We start from the raw sequence: 17,156 nt of genomic DNA, 5'->3' as shown, positions 1-17,156 counted from the left end.
GAAGAGAGCAAGGCCCTCCTGCTTTATTAGGTAAACGATCCTTTCTGAAAACATTGTGGGTAGCCAGTCTACCACACTGCTCCTTTCCATCCTTATGGTATGCAGGACTTCTCTTTCCTTTTGAGAGCAACACATTGGGGAAACACCAGCAAGGACCAACTTTATATGGTCTCTCCTTGTTTGGTACTGGTCCTTGGGCAGCGAAAGGCAAAGAATGGGTGCTAACTATTAAGGCTCTCAGGTTGACTCCAGCCTTTTGCTGGGGGCAATTATGACAGATCGCAACGCTGACAGAGCTTAAAACAAGAGTGAATGAACAGCAAAGTCATATGCTACAGTGAGGTCAAGTTATATAAAAATGGAAAAGTGACCAATTGCTTAGAAAATTAGGTGGTCAGGCCGGGCGCGGTGGCTCACGCCTGTAATCCCAGCACTTTGGGAGGCCGAGGCGGGCGGATCACAAGGTCAGGAGATCGAGACCACGGTGAAACCCCATCTCTACTAAAAATACAAAAAATTAGCCGGGCGCGGTTGTGGGCGTCTGTAGTCCCAGCTACTTGGGAGGCTGAGGCAGGAGAATGGCGTGAACCCGGGAGGCGGAGCTTGCAGTGAGCCGAGATCGTGTCACTGCACTCCAGCCTGGGCGACAGAGCGAGACTCCGTCTCAAAAAAAAAAAAAAAAAAAAAAAAAAAAAAAAAAAAAAAAAAGAAAATTAGGTGGTCATTGGCCGGGCGTGGTGGCTCAAGCCTGTAATCCCAGCACTTTGGGAGGCCGAGACGGGCGGATCACGAGGTCAGGAGATCGAGACCATCCTGGGTAACACAGTGAAACCCCGTCTCTACTAAAAATACAAAAACTTAGCCGGGCGAGGTGGCAGGCGCCTGTAGTCCCAGCTACTCGGGAGGCTGAGGCAGGAGAATGGCGTGAACCCGGGAGGCGGAGCTTGCAGTGAGCTGAGATCCGGCCACTGCACTCCAGCCTGGGTGACAGAGCGAGACTCCGTCTCAAAAAAAAAAAAAAAAAAAAAAAAAGAAAATTAGGTGGTCACTATTAGCCCAGAAGGAAAAGTCTCCATACAATAGTTTAGAAACAAATGAGAGATGAAGAAATCAAAACAGAGTCTAGCCTCTTCTTTGGAAAAGTTCCAGTGATAAAGGGAAAAAATGAGATAGTGTAGTAGCTTGATGGAATCCCACAGGAGAAGAAAAGGATTTACTGGGACATTTATGAACCTGCTAGAGTAATCACTATTTTCTTAGCTTGCTATTTCCTTTTGTTTTATGGGAGGAAATCACCTTACTTTGCTGATGTGCTCAGGGGCTTGGTCAGGAGTGTTGCTGAATTCACCACCAATCTGGAGGTCACTGACACAGCGAATTGAATCCCTCAGTTCTGTGAGCTTTTGACTGCCCAGCACCAGCATTGTTTGGTATGGTTTGTGTTCTTTGTGCTAAAAGTCAAAGAATAAATAAGTGTTCATTTAGAGACAAAGCAATAAAACTACAAATCCTGTCATGACTAGAACAAAACTAAATTGCTGATTTTCTTTTTTTTTTTTTTTTTTTTGAGATGGGGTCTTGCTCTGTCGCCCAGGCTGGAGTACAGTGGCACAATCTTGGCTCACTGCAAGCTCCACCTCCCGGGTTCACGCCATTCTCCTGCCTTAGCCTCCTGAGTAGCTGAGACTACAGGCGCCTGCCACCACGCCCAGCTAAATTTTTGTGTTTTTAGTAGATACGGGGTTTCACCATGTTAACTAGGATGGTCTCGATCTCCTGATCTCAAGATCTGCCTGCCTCGGCCTCCCAAAGTGCTGGGATTACAGGCGTGAGCCACTGTGCCCAGCCAATTTTCTTAAGTTTAAATGGTCCCCATAACTTGATGTTCTATATTTTCACATCCAATAATTATAAGGCCAAACTAATGGTCAAAATTCAGAGTGGCTCCCCTGTGATCCAGAGCCACTCTGAAACCACCTCCTTTATCACACAACAAGCCACTATTTCCCTCAACCTGGTATTCCCTCAACCTCAATCCACCCAGGGCCCAGCACCAGGCTACAAGGGACAGCCCCTCTGCCCCCAAACCTACTGGAATTATTCAAATTAGCCAATCCTAAACTGTTTACTCTTCCCTACCTTGTCTTTCCCACAGAAATCCCAATAAAAACTGTGGTCTATGCCTTCCCCTCTCCCCTTTCAGCCTCCTGACTGAGAATGGTGCTTCTTCCTGTGGCCCTACATGGTATGCGCCCTCCTCTAAGGCAATGTAATAAAAATCTTCTTTCAAAGGCATTATAGCCTCTCCATGTCATCACTCAGTCACCTCCATAAATCAGAATAGTATGGAATGGCCAAGCACAGTGGCTCATGCCTGTAATCCCAACACTTTGGGAGGCTGAAGCAGGAGGATTGCTTGAGCTTAGAAGTTCAAGATCAACCTGGGCAACACAGAAAAACCCCATCTCTACAAAAAATTTAAAAGTTAGCTGGGCTTTGTGATACATGCTTGTAGTCCTAGCTACTTGGGAGGCTGAGGCAGGAGGATTGCTCGAGCAAAGATGCAGTGAGCTGCGATTGTACCGCTGCACTCCAACCTAGGCAATGGAGCAAGGCCCTGTCTCAAAAACAAACAAACAAGCAAACAAAAATCCCATAGGTACAACCGACATACTTAGCCATGGAAATTTTCTGGTTTAAACTAAAGCTTATAATCAAGATGATACCAAACTGACATGAGCATTAACAGTCACTGGAAAATAACTTCATTTAGCAAGACTGTCTTAAAATTTCCTGGCCGGGCGCGGTGGCTCAAGCCTGTAATCCCAGCACTTTGGGAGGCCGAGACGGGTGGATCACGAGGTCAGGAGATCGAGACCATCCTGGATAACACGGTGAAACCCCGTCTCTACTAAGAAATACAAAAAACTAGCCGGGCGAGGTGGCGGGCGCCTGTAGTCCCAGCTACTCGGGAGGCTGAGGCCGGAGAATGGCGTGAACCCGGGAGGCGGAGCTTGCAGTGAGCTGAGATCCGGCCACTGCACTCCAGCCTGGGCTACAGAGCGAGACTCCGTCTCAAAAAAAAAAAAAAAAAAAAAAAAATTTCCTAAAAGTTACTTCATTGAGGTCAGGCAATCTATACTGCAACCTAAGGTTATAAACCCAGATGCATTACTTTGGTTTGGTTTGTTTTTATGATTGGTCATTTGGGATCTTTTTTTGGGGGGAAGGGGGTGGTGGTGGGAGCAGAGTCTCATTTTGTCACCTAGGCTGGAGTGCCATGGCATGATCTTGGCTCACTGCAGCCTTGACCTCCCGGGCTCAAGCAATCCTCCCTAGTAGCTGGGACTACAGGCACAAACCACCACACCTAGCTAGTTTTTGTATTTTTTGTAGAGATGAGGTTTTGCCACATTGCCCAGGCTGGTCTTGAACTCCTGAGCTCAAGTGATCAGCCCACCTCAGCCTTCCAAAGGTGCTGAGGATATAGGTGTGGCCCATTACACCTGGCCAGCAATTTGAGATCTTAATTAAATAAGATAATTAGTACTAACTACATCCCAGATGCTTCGTAAAAGCCTATTTATTCGTAAGTGTAATTTATATATATTAATATTTCAATGACAACTCATCAGAATTTATGACACATCTATTTAAGGAATCAAGAATATATACACTCTGGGCTAGGAAAGAGTTCTTTCTCCTAAGAGAGTCTTGGATACCCTTGACTTAATAACGTTCTGTATTTTCATCAAAGAGTCATCTCTGGTCAGTTCAATAACTTCCCAAGTATTCTAAATTAGTGAACATAGGTCACTCCATTCCTCCGTTAGCCACCTATTCTGCAAAAATCTCTCAAGAATTTGTAGAATTAGAATCATTATGGATTTACATATACTTTCAGTTGCTTCTAGGGTAGAAATCAGGCATATATTTCAATATTATAGCTGTAATCCTATTGGATCGAGAGATTGTTTGAAATTTGACCTTATTTCCAATATTCCTTATTAGAACAGATGACACAAGATTACAGATTGTCAACTCTAAAAAGAAAATGTCAGATAGGCAGCATATACTTGCATTTATTAGACAAAATCTCACTCTGTCTCCTAGGCTGAAGTTCAGTGGTGCAATCAGCTCGCTTGCAACCTTGAATTCCTAGGCTCAAGTGATCCTCCCACCTCAGCCTCCCAAGTAGTTGGGACTACAGATATGCACCACCATGCCTAGCTAATTTTTCTGATTTTTAGTAGAGACAAGGTCTCACTATGTTAGCCAGATGGGTCTCAAACTCCTGGCCTCAAGTGATCCTCCCACCGTGGCCTCCCAAAGCGCTGAGATTACAGGCATGAGTCACCATGCCCAGAGCATTTATTTTTTAACGTAAGCATAGGGACATGACTCTTCAAATAATTAAAAACTTGTACAAAAGTTACTATTATCCATGAAATCCAAAAGGTTTTACTACTTACCTTATGAAATATAACAGGGTACAGGATATTCACAGATAGGATAAGCTCCCCTTCTTCAATCATGTCTGCTGAATTTTCAGGCTTTTTCCCTATGGCATGTGACTCCTGAAGAAAGAAAAAGAGACAGTGAAATCAGATACTATAACTCAGGTAAGATGCAGTGTGGTACAATGGCTCTCAGCAAGGGACTGAGTCAAGCAGCCTTGGGTTTGAAGCCTAATTATACTCCAGGAAAATTGTTAAGACATCTCTAAGCTTTAGTTTCATCTTCTTTCAATAAACAAACAAAACCAGAAAATACTTACTTCACAAAACTGTTGCTGGGAATGTGTACATAATGCATCTAATAAGATGTGTGGTACTGAATACTTAGCAGTTGATGAGCAAACAGGAGTATCAACTAATGTTGGTATAACACTGGCATTTCCAATTATATTTTTACATTCCTTATCAAATATTCCTATGAAAGCTATTTTACAGGTAAAGCTCACAGGTTCAGTGGTTTACTCAAGGCCATACCAGAGAGTTAGGATGCAAATACAGATTTGTTTGGCTCTAAACCCCATGCTTTTTATAACACCATGACATCTTTAATATATTTTGATCTTTTATGTGTGCTGAATTAATATAAAACAGGGGCCAGGCTGAATTGTTTTAGATGCAGGATGTTTTAAAAATAAGTGGGAATGATGTCACAAAATAGAGTAGGCAGCTCCAGGGCTCAGTCCCTCTAACAGAAGCAACCAGTAAGCTGGAATGAAAGACTGGAATAAACTACTTTGGAACTCTGGAACCTAATGGGACACTTATAACAATCAGGGGAGTGTCTGATGAAGGGAGAAGTTGCTGCTTTTTATTAGTAAGCACTGTGTGCAAATCAACTACCACCCTCACTCCTTCACCCCTCTGTTGATGAGACAGCAGCCTGAATTCCTGGAGAAGCTGGCTGGTGCCAGGGCAGACAGTGAGGACCTGTTCTCTAAGAACTGGGGATTGTATGTTCTGGTTGGTGTGGTGATACCGAGTGCCTGGCCCAGATACGTGCATTGGTTTTGACCCTCTTGGTGGCAGCAGCTTCCCCCAGCAGGATCTATATTGGAAGACTTAGAGACAAGATGTCTTTTTTCTTTTTGGAGCCAGGTATTTAAGGAAATCTTTGTCAGATCACTGACTGACCACAGAGATAATGAAACAGAAACATCAGTGACCACGTACAGTAAGTAATACACATGCTGCAATAATTGTTTGGAAAAGTCACAGGCAACTCCAGCAATGCACAAGAAAAAATACACCTAGAATGTCTAGTTCTCAACAAAAACATATAAAACACACGAAAGAGGAAAGTATGGACAATTCTTAGGAAAATAAGAATTTGACAAAACCAACCTTGAGGAGGCCCAGACACTGGAATTACTAGTCAAAGTGTCAATTAATTATTCCTACAGGCAATAACTACATTCACATATAAATAAAAGTCCACTAAACAAAGATGTTAAAGCAACTGACTTAAATGTGCTCAACGAGTACCCCAGAAATTTGTACAATTCATTATGTATCAACTTTAAAAATGTGTTCAATCAGCTAAAGGAAACCACAAATACTTAAAGAAAATCAGATTCCTCAATAAGATTAACAGCAGTTTTCTCATCAGAAGCCATGGAGGTAAGAAACCAGAGAATGGGCAGATAGACAGATGAACTGACTGATTTTTAAAATCTATCTACCTGTGTAGCCTAGTTTGGCCTCAACCTCGGGATCAAGTGCTACTTCTGCCTCAGCCTTGTGATAACTGAGACTATGAGAACCCACTACTGTGTTCAGCTTTTAACTTTTTTTACCTCTGGATGACATATTTAACCCCATGAAAGAAAAAAAAATCCTGTTAACCAAGAATTCTGTATTTGGCAAAACTATCCTTCAGGAATGAAGAAGAAATTAAGCCATTTGCAGATAAACAAAAGCTAGGGGAATTAATTACTACCAGTAGACGTGACCTGTAAGAAGTGTTAAAGAGGATTCTTCAGGCTGAAATGAAAAGACATTAGGCAGTAAACTGAAGCCATAAGAAGAAATAAAGAATGCTGCTAAAGGGAACTACATAGGTAAATATAGAAGCCAGTATCACTGTACTTTTGGTTTGTAACTCACTCCTCTATGATTTTTCTGTTTTTCCAATATAATTGCAAAATAAATGGATTAAACAATACTTACAAGGTTATGTTAATGGACACCCAATATATAAAGACATGATCTGTGACAACCCAAAGAGGGACAGACAAAGATGTGGAAGCAGAGTATTTGAATACTATGGAAACAAAACTGACATAAATGCTCAACAATCATGGGATGATGCCCCAATAAACCCCATAAATAAAAAACATCACAAGTGGAAAATGCATTTAAGACCCCAATAAACCCATCATAAAAACACCCTAAGTCAAACCACTGTAGGGTGAGGACTGTCTGTATAAAAGGAAGTTGTTTCAATTCTAAGACTTAATTGTAATCCTAGCTGGGCACAGTGTTTCACACCTGTAATCCCAGCACTTTGGGAGACTGAGGCAGGCGGATCACTTGAGGTTAGGAGTTCCAGACTAGCCTGGCCAACATGGTGAAACCCTGACTCTACAAAAATACAAAGATTAGCTAGGTGGGTGCTTGTAGTCCCAGCTACTCGGGAGGCTGAGGCACAAGATTCACTTGAACCCGGGAAACAGAAACTGCAGTGAGCCAAGATCAGGCCACTGCACTCCAGCCTGGGCGACAGACTGAGACTGTCTCAAAGAAAAAAAAGTAATCCTTAAGTTACAGAAAAATAAGATGTTTTCACATGTGTTTGTAGTCCCAGCTATCAGAAAACTGATGTGGGAGAGTCACTTGAGCCTAAGAGTTTGAGGCCAGCCTGGGGAACATAGCAAGACCCCATCTCTAAAAACAAAATTTTTTTAAGGTTTCAATAGACAAAGAAAGATATTATACATTGGGAAAAGAAGCCATCCAGCAAGAAGATATATACATATACAATTACAAACTTATATACAGCTAACAGAACTCTAAAATTTAAGAAGCATGGGAGACCAAGGTGGGCAGATTGCTTGAGTCCAGGAGTTCAAGATCAGCCTGGGCAACATGGCAAAACGCCATCTCTACAAAAAATACAAACACTTAGCTCAGCATGGTGGCACACGTTTATAGTCCTGTCTACTCGGGAGGTGGAGGTGGGAGGATAACTTGAGCACAGGAAGTTGAGGTAGCAATGTGCAGTGATGGCGCCACTACACTCCAGCCTGGGCAACAGAGCAAGACCCTGTCTCAAAAAACTTAAGTAAAATAAAATATATGAAGCAAAAAGCCAAGAGAATTGAAGAAATAGACAGTTCTATGGTAATAGTTGGAGACTTTAATATCCAACTTTCAATAACGGGTAGAACAACTAGACAGAAGATCAATAAAGAAACAGGAGACTTGAACAACTGGAACAATTAGACCTAACAGATATACAAAGAACTCTCCATCCAACAACAGCTGAATACAGGTTCTTCTCAAGTGCATATGAACCATTCTCCAGGATAAATCAACAAATCTTAAATTAAAAAAAATTAAAGTAATAAAGGTATCTTTTCTGATCATAAGTATTAGAAATCAGTAACAGGAGGAAAATTGGAAAATTCACAAGTATGTGGAAATTTAACAACACACTCTTGACAAAAATCACAGCACAGGAAACTTAGGGAGATGCAGTAAAAAGAGTGATTTTAAAAAGTTATAGCTGTATAACTTTATATAAAAAGAACAATCTCAATAACTAGATAAGGAATTAAAAAGAATAAACTAAACCCAAAGCTAGCAAAAAAAATGGAAATTATAAAGATGAGTGGAGACAAATGAAACAGAAGAGAAAATATAGAAAAATCAATAAAAACAAAAACTGGTTCTTTGAAAACATCGAATTTGACAAACTTTTACTGCACTGATTAAGAAAAAAGAAGACTCAAATTACTAAAATGAGAAGTAAAAGTGGAGACATTACTACTGATTTTACAGGAAAAAAAGGATTAGAAGACAAAACTATGAACTACTGTTTGCCAACAAACTGGATAATCTCGATGAAAAGGACAAAACCCTGGAAACATACAAACTATCAAAAGTGATTCAAAAAGAAACAAAAAATCTAAATAGACATGTAACAAGTAAGGAGGTTGAATCAGCAATGAAACACCTCTCAAAAAAGAAAAGTTATCAGAACCAGATGACTTCACTGGTAAATTCTACCAAATATTAAAAGAAGAATTAATATCAGAGTTTCTCAAACTCTTTCAGAAAATTTGAAAAGCAGTAAACACTTCCTAACTCATTCTATGAGACCAGCATTATCTTGATACCACAGTGAGAAAAAAGACACTATGGGAAAACTACAGGCCAATATCCCTTTATAAATAGGAATGCAATAATCTCTTTTTTTTTTTTTTTTTTGAGACGGAGTCTGGCTCTGTCGCCCAGGCTGGAGTGCAGTGGCCGGATCTCAGCTCACTGCAAGCTCCGCCTCCTGGGTTTACGCCCTTCTCCTGCCTCAGCCTCCCGAGTAGCTGGGACTACAGGCGCCCGCCACCTCGCCCGGCTAGTTTTTTTTTTTTGTATTTTTTTTTTTAGTAGAGACGGGGTTTCACCGTGTTAGCCAGGATGGTCTCGATCTCCTGACCTCGTGATCCGCCCGTCTCGGCCTCCCAAAGTGCTGGGATTACAGGCTTGAGCCACCGCGCCCGGCCAGGAATGCAATAATCTCAACAAAATACTAGCAAAGCAAATTGAGAGCCATATTAAAAGGATTTTGTCAAATGCGTTAATTTTTGTGAATTTTCCAACTTTTCTTCTGTTTATAAGATACTTTTCATGATTACAATTTTTACTGAATTCCACAACCAAGTGGAATTTATTTATCCTCAAAATGCAAGGGTAATTTAACATTAGCAAGTCAATCAATATAATACACCACACTAATGGAATGATGAGGAAAAAAAAACAGATCATGACCTCAATTGACACAGAAAAGCATTTGACAAAAATCTAATACCCTTTCATGATAAAAACACTAAATAAAATAGGAACAGGGCTGGGTGCAGTGGCTCATGTCTGTAATCCCAGCAATTTGAGAGGCCAAGGTGGGTGGATCACCTCTCAGCAGTTCAAGACCAGCCTGGCCAACGTGGTGAAACTCTGTCTCTACTAAAAATACAAAAAGTAGCCAGGCATGGTGATGGGTGCCTGTAGTCCCAGCTACTTGGGAGGCTGAGGCAGAGGTTGAAGTGAGCCGAGATTGCGCCACTGCGCTCAGCCTGGGCGACAAAGCGAGACTCTGTCTCAAAAAAAAAAAAGGAATTAAGAAAACAGTTTCACTTACTATTAATAGCATTCAAAAGAATAAAATACTTAGGATAAATTTAACCAAGGAAGTAAAAGGGTTCTATACATAAAAAGTATAAAACACTGCTGATAGGCCGGGCATGGTGGCTCACGCCTGTATCCCAGCACTTTGGGAGGCCGAGGCGGGTGGATCACCTGAGGTTGGGAGTTTGAGACCAGCCTCACCAACACAGAGAAACCCTGTTTCTACTGAAAATACAAAAAATTAGCCAGGCGTGGTGGCACGCACCTGTAATCCCAGCTACTCAGGAGGCTGAGGCAGGAGAATCGCTTGAACCTGGGAGGCGGAGGTTGTGGTGAGCCACAGTTGTGCCATTGCACTCCAGCCTTGGCAACAAGAGCAAAACTTAGTCTCAAAACAAACAAACAAAAAAAAACTGCTGAAAGAAATTAAGTATCTAAATAAATGGAAAGAAATTTCATTCATGGATTGGAAAACTTGATATCATTAAGATCTCAATACTCCCCAAAGTAATCTACAGGTTCAATGCAATCTTTATCAAAATCCCAATGGCATTTTTTCCAAAAATAGAAACGCCCATACTAAAATTCATAGGGAATTTCAAGGGACTCTTAATAGTCAAAACAATCTTGAATAACATGAACAAAGCCGGATTTTGAAATCATACTCCCTGATTTCAAAATTTACTACAAAGCCAAAGTAATCAAAACAGAGTAGTTCTAGGTTAGAATAGACATCTAGACCAACAGGATGTAACAATGAAACTTATATGGTCAACTGACTTTGGACAAAAGTGCCAAGATCATTCACTAGGGAAAGGACAGTCTGGAAAAATTAGATATCTATATGCAAAAGAACGAAGTCAAACCCTTACCTTACATCATATAGAAAAATCAACTCAGAAGTGGATCAAAGACAAACTTAGGAGCTAAAGCTCCTAGAAGAGGCCGGGCGCGGTGGCTCAAGCCTGTAATCCCAGCACTTTGGGAGGCCGAGACGGGTGGATCACGAGGTCGGGAGATCGAGACCATCCTGGCTAACACGGTGAAACCCCGTCTCTACTAAAAAAATACAAAAAACTAGCCAGGCGAGGTGGCGGGCGCCTGTAGTCCCAGCTACTCGGGAGGCTGAGGCAGGAGAATGGCGTAAACCCGGGAGGCGGAGCTTGCAGTGAGCTGAGATCCGGCCACTGCACTCCAGCCTGGGCGACAGAGCCAGACTCCGTCTCAAAAAAAAAAAAAAAAAAAAAAAACTCCTAGAAGAAAACATATGGGAAAATCTTCGTGATGCTGCATTAGGCAATGTTTTAAGTATGACATCAAAAACAAGGACAACAAAAGAAAAAGAAAAACTGGACTTCATCAAATTTAAAAACTTTTGTACATCCAATAACATTATCAAGAAAGTAAAAAGGTTGGGTGTGGCTGCTCACACCTGTAATTCCAGCACTTTGAGAGTCCGAGGCGCATCGATCACCTGAGGTCAGGAGTTCGAGACCAGCCTGGCTACCAAAAACACAAGAATTAGCTGGGAGTGGTGGCGAGCGCCTGCAATCCCAACTACTTGGGAGGCAGATGCAGGAGAATCACCTGAACCCAGGAGGTAGAGGCTGCAGTGAGCTGAGATTGCTCCATCGTTGCTCCATTGTACTCTAGCCTGGGCAACAAGAGCGAAACTCTCAAAAAAAAAAAAAAAAAGAAAAGAAAAGAAGTAAAAAGACAACATATAGAATGGGATAAAATATTTTTAAATTACATATACGGTAAGGGTCTAGTATGCAGAATATACAAAGAACTCTTTTTTTTTTTTTTTAGACAGAGTTTCGCTCTTGTTGCCCAGGCTGGAGTGCAATGGCACAAATCCCAGCTTGCTGCAACCTCCGCCTCCTGGGTTCTAGCGATTTTTCTGCCAGCCTCCAGAGTAGCTGGGATTACAGGCACCTGCCACCACGCCCGGCTAATTTTTTTTTTTTTTTTTTTTGAGACAGAGTTTCATTCTGTTGCCCAGGCTGGAGTGCAGTGGCATGATATTGGCTCACGGCAACCTCCACCTCCCAGGTTCAAGCAATTCTCCTGTCTCAGCCTCCTGAGTAGCTGGGATTACAGGGGCATGCCACCACGACCGGCTAATTTTTGTACTTTTAGTAGAGATGGGGTTTCACCATGTTGGTCAGGCTGGTCTGGAACTCCTGACCTCAGATGATCCACCCACCTCAGCCTCCCAAAGTACTGGGATTTCAAGTGTGAGCCACGGCACCCGGCCAAGAACTCTTTATGACTCAACAGGATAAACAACCCAATTTCAAAATGGACAAAATATTTCAATAGATCTTTTTCAAAGAAAATATACAGATGGCCAAAAACCAAATAAGAAGATGTTCAGTATCACTAGTTATTAGGGAAATACAAATCAAAACCACATTGAAATACCACTTCACACCCACTAGGATGGCTATTATTTAAAAAAGCTAGAAAATACACGTTCACAAGTACATGGAGAAATTGGCACCTTCATGCATTACTGATGGGAATGTAATATAGTATCATCGCTATGAAAAACAAGTTTCTCAGAATTAACCATACAATCCATCAATTCCACTCCTAGGTGCAGATACAAAAGAACTGAAAAAGGACTTAAAAAGATACCTGTATACCAATTTTCATAGCAGCATCATTCACAATAGCCAAAAGATAGAAACAACCCAAATGTCCATCAACAGATAAATAGAACAAAATGCGGTATATCCATACAATAGATATTATTCAGCCATAAAAAAGAATGAAGTTCTAATACATGCTACAATATGAATGAACCTATAAAATATTATGCTATGTAAAATATGCCATAGGCTGGGTACCGTGGCTCACGCCTGTAATCCCAGCACTTTGGGAGGCCGAAGTGGGCAGACTGCTTGAGGTCAAGGGTTCGAGACCAGTCTGGCCAACATGATGAAACCCTGTCTCTACTAAAAATACAAAAATTAGCCAGGCATGGTGGCAGGTGCCTATAATCCCAGCTGCTTAGAAGTCTGAGGCAGGAGAATCGCCAGGAGGTGGAGACTGCAGTGAGCCGAGATGGCGCCACTGCACTCCAGACTGGACGACACAGTGAGCCTCTGTTTCAAAAAAAAAAAAACCCATACAGAAAAGGGCAAAAAAAGCATTCCACTTACATGAGATATCTAGAATAGGCAAATTCATCGAGAAAGAAGGTAGAATAGAGGTTAGGAGGGGCTGCAGGAGGAAAAACTGGTGAGTTATTGATTAATAGGTATAGAACTTCTGTTTGCGATGATGAAAAAGTTCTGGAAATAGTGGTGATGATTATACAGCATTGTGAATGTACTTACTGCCACTTAATTGAACACTTTAAAATGATCAAAATGGTAAAGTTTATGTTATGTAAATTTTACCACAATAAAAGTAAAATAAGTGGGAGAGACAATAGGTGCTCATATGCATGATCAAGTGCCAGCACACTGATTCTGAACCCATCGTGTCTACTAGCTCCCAATTCCTCAAGAGTCATCACCTTAAATTTTCCCAGAGTTTTACACAAGAGATAATAGATAAGGATTAAGAATGTGGTTAAACCAAAATCAGGAGCAGAACAAAAAGACCAGAAATAGGGTAGTGAAAAGGCATAAATTTAGCCTAATACCAACAGCAAGATAAAACCAAACAAGAATAAAGGCAGAGATCTGAAAAAGTCAAATATGTAGTCACTTGAGTTCTAAAGGTCCTCTTCTCTCACTAGTTCCCAGACTCAAAGGAGTTTCTCTAGTTTGTTTTCAACTAAGTATATCCAGTATAAAGCTACCATACTGTCATGACTAACCCTCAGCCAATGTCAGTTTACTGTTTTAAGAGAAAAGGGTGAAAAAGATGAGACTCTTAATTACCATCTCATAAACGAATGTTTCTTGTCTGCAGGCTCGATCTATTGTAATGGTTTCTTCCCGATGTTCCAAGAACCTTTTTCTAACCCTGTTGTAGATGTAAAAGGAAAAAAAAAATCAAAGTTCAACATTTGTTATTCAGACTTCAAAACATTCAGTATATTTTATTTTGAACTAATTTTAAGTAGCAAAAGCAGGAAAAAGTTCCCTTCTCTTGTTCAGCTTCCCTTATGTCAACATCTTATATGATCATGAGACAATTATCAAGAACAGGAAATAAATTATTATATAATATTATTAGCTATAGGCCTTTTTAAAATTTCACACAATTTTTAATTTACTCGGTTTTTTTTTTTTTTTCTGTTCCAGATTCCTATTCAGGATCCCACATGGCATGTTATTTGTCCTTAGTCTCCTTGAGTTTGTTAAAGTTCTTCAGTCTCTACTTATGTTTCATGATATTGACAATTTCAAACAGCTCTAATCAGTTATTTTATACAATGTCCTTCAATTTGTGTTTGACTGCTAGTTCCTCACGATAGGAATAAATTTAGCATTTTGGTAAGAACACTACAATGATGTCCTTCTCAGTATATCATATCAAGAGGTTCATGATATTAATATGACATTTTACTAGTGATGTTTAGCTTATTTCTGTCTGCCAGTTTCCTGCACCAGAATGATACCTTATTTTCTATGAACTTGGTAAATATTTTGGGGAAGATACTTTGACAGTATGCAAATCTTGTTTCTCCTCAAACTTCACCCAGGAATTTTAGCATTCATTGATAGATTTTCTCTGCAATATTTGTTACTGTGGCGTATGCCTAACAGCAATTCTGTCTTTCCTTTCTTCTACATTTATTCATTGGAATTATATTTTGAGGAAGACCTGCCTCTTTCCTCCCATCTGTTTACTTCATCATTTCTATTAGTATGAACCTACAGATAATTGTTTTATTCTGGGGTTAAAATCTAATATTACCATTATTTTGTTGTTCAAATTGGTAGTTTTAGTCATTAGGGGCTCCTGTTCTTTCAGCAAGTCCTCTCCTTTTTAAAATTATTTTTTATTTTTTGAACATTCCCTTACTTTCTGGCACCACAAGATGCTCAAGGCCCATCCTGTACTTTTCTTGTCTCATCCCAGGAATCGACCACTTGTAAGAGCCGTAGTTCCTTTACTGGAAAAAGGTGTTTAGAGACCAGTATCTGGGTTCTAGGCATTCTCATTGTCACTGGAGTCACTGCTTCTAGGCTTCTCAGCTGAGATAGGCAGGAAATATATGTATGTATACTAACCTATACATGTATAAATATCTGTATTTCTGTATTTTACTGTTACACATTTAAAACTATGAGTTTATACTGATACTTCTGATCCCAAACTAAAACCACAGGATTCATTTTAGCCTTTAACATTTCCTTGTTTATAACTTCTTTCTCCACAAGTGAGAAATCCAGCTTTCACTGTTGGCAACCTATTATTTGTTCAATTCTAGTAAATACATAAAATGGTTACAGAATTGCTAACCTATACCCCTGTGAGAAACACTAACTTATAAAAAGTTCTGTCTTCACCCTTACATTATATCAAGATATGCCTTTGGTAGCATTTTATTATTTAAAAATCGGAACAATATAGTTAAGATTAGCACAGCCCCTATGCATGGATGATATGCAAATTCATGAAGTGCTCAAAAAAAAAAAAAAAAAAAAGATAGGCTTTAATAAAGACTTTAGTTCTTTCTTCCCCACCCTCTTCAGTGGTGTTATATTACACATTTGTAATGCAACTAGGCTTATTTTTTAGTTTTTGAATTCAGTTTTGGGTTCCCCCTACATCCTAGTTGGTTTTAATTGTCTGATTACATCTAGGGTATGTGAAAAATATGTGACACATCACTATGATCCTAAGAGTCAAAAGTGTCATTCCCTCTTTGTCCCTACTAACCTGATCCCATTCCCTCCCTTCTTTCCACCCCTTTCGCACCCACCCCTGCAGGCAATCAGTCTCTACAGTTTTGTTTTATCCTTTCCATTTCTTTTGTTCAAATAAACAGATATTTGTGTATACTCTTTTATCTCCTTCTGTATCAATCTGAGTTCAATTAGGAAGAAAGAAAAAAATGAATAGCAATTTGAACAAAGGTTAAGGATTCAACAACTTTAACAGAGGATTGGAATAATGAGGGACTGGCAAGGAAGCAGTAAAAGGGAACACTAAAGAACAGAATAATCGCAAATACAAGAAGCACCCTACCCCTAGGGCTGAGAAAAAACTCAAGGAAGTCCTTTTTTCTTCCCAGGACTGAGATCCAGAGGAGCAAGAGAAAGAAGTTGCTATAGTGCTGCATCAGTGGAACTTGCTGGAAATCTACCCTTAAGGGCACCAAGAAAACCTGTTCAGGTGAGCTGTGGAGGGAAATGGGGTTGGCAGGGAAAGCTGCTGGGCGCTGAGTGCTTCAGACTGCAGTGTATTGCAGGAGCTGGGCACTGGGGAAGCTGTGTGCACTGCAGAATCCTGCTGGGCCAGCACATCAGATCAGGAAGCAAAACCCTTGAGAGTCCTGAAAGGTCTCTCCATCGCCCTTCACTGACAAAGCTTAACGATGTGCTAGTTGGCAAAAGAAAAGTATTTAAAAGGCCAAGGTCCATTTTTACAGAGCAGGAAAAAGAAGTAAATTTGAAGATGAGAGCCAATAAACTACACCTGGCACACCTTTCTTACATGAAAGGTGGCATATACTTTGGGACTTTGCTTTTTTCACTTAATAGAATGTACTAGAAATTACTCTGAGTTAATCCTTTCTCATCCTTTATTACGGCTGCAAAATATTACAGTGTGGATTTCCCATAGCATATTCAACAATCTCCTCTCCTATGTCTGTATATTTAAGGTATTTCAACTATTTTGCAATTATGAACAATACTTCAAGGAATAACCTTGAACACACATGTTTTCATATTGTTGGAGGGGTATCTTTGGTATAAATTACTAGAAGTGGGATTGCTGGGACAAAAAGTACACATATATGTAATATTGTGTTAAGTATTACAAAATTTACCCTACAGAAAAGTTCTAACAATCTGCATTCTCTTCAGAAATGTAAAAACAAACAAAAAACCACCTGTTTCCCACAGCCTTGTCAAAAAATGTATTACATATTAAAATTTATGCCAGTCTGATAGGAAGAAAAGGTATCTCAGTGTAGGTTTAATTTTCACTTCTCTAATTTTGAGTGTGTTTGAGCATTTTTTCATGTTTGTGAGTAACTTTCATGTTTTTTTGTGTGAATTACTGGTTCATGTCTTTTTCCCATTGGGTTTTTGGTCATTGTTCCTCAACTTTTAAGAGTTCTTACATATTAGGGATATTAGCCCCTTTGTGGTATATGTCATA

The 17,156-nt window shown here is 40.2% G+C and overlaps 1 protein-coding gene and 1 non-coding gene across 4 annotated transcripts in view; one reads left to right on the top strand and one right to left on the bottom strand.

Annotated features, from left to right (window-relative positions):
• LOC105489085 (small nuclear RNA activating complex polypeptide 3) overlaps positions 1 to 17,156 on the bottom strand; it is a 66,652-nt gene that overhangs the window by 37,417 nt on the left and 12,079 nt on the right. For all 3 annotated transcript variants that reach the window (XM_071077820.1, XM_071077818.1, XM_071077819.1), the window contains exons 3-5: positions 13,757 to 13,841; positions 4,473 to 4,577; positions 1,302 to 1,451 (exon numbers count right to left, since the gene is read on the bottom strand). In XM_071077820.1, the coding sequence (XP_070933921.1) occupies positions 1,302 to 1,451; positions 4,473 to 4,577; positions 13,757 to 13,841 (340 nt within the window). The remainder of the gene's footprint in view (positions 1 to 1,301; positions 1,452 to 4,472; positions 4,578 to 13,756; positions 13,842 to 17,156) is intronic.
• LOC139358343 (U6 spliceosomal RNA) lies at positions 15,353 to 15,461 on the top strand. The gene has a single exon (XR_011613115.1). It is a non-coding gene; the product is annotated as a U6 spliceosomal RNA (small nuclear RNA).

This window comes from Macaca nemestrina, chromosome 14, assembly GCF_043159975.1.
Source record: "Macaca nemestrina isolate mMacNem1 chromosome 14, mMacNem.hap1, whole genome shotgun sequence".
NCBI lineage: Eukaryota > Metazoa > Chordata > Mammalia > Primates > Cercopithecidae > Macaca > Macaca nemestrina.
This window is presented reverse-complemented; position numbering and strand designations above follow the sequence as displayed.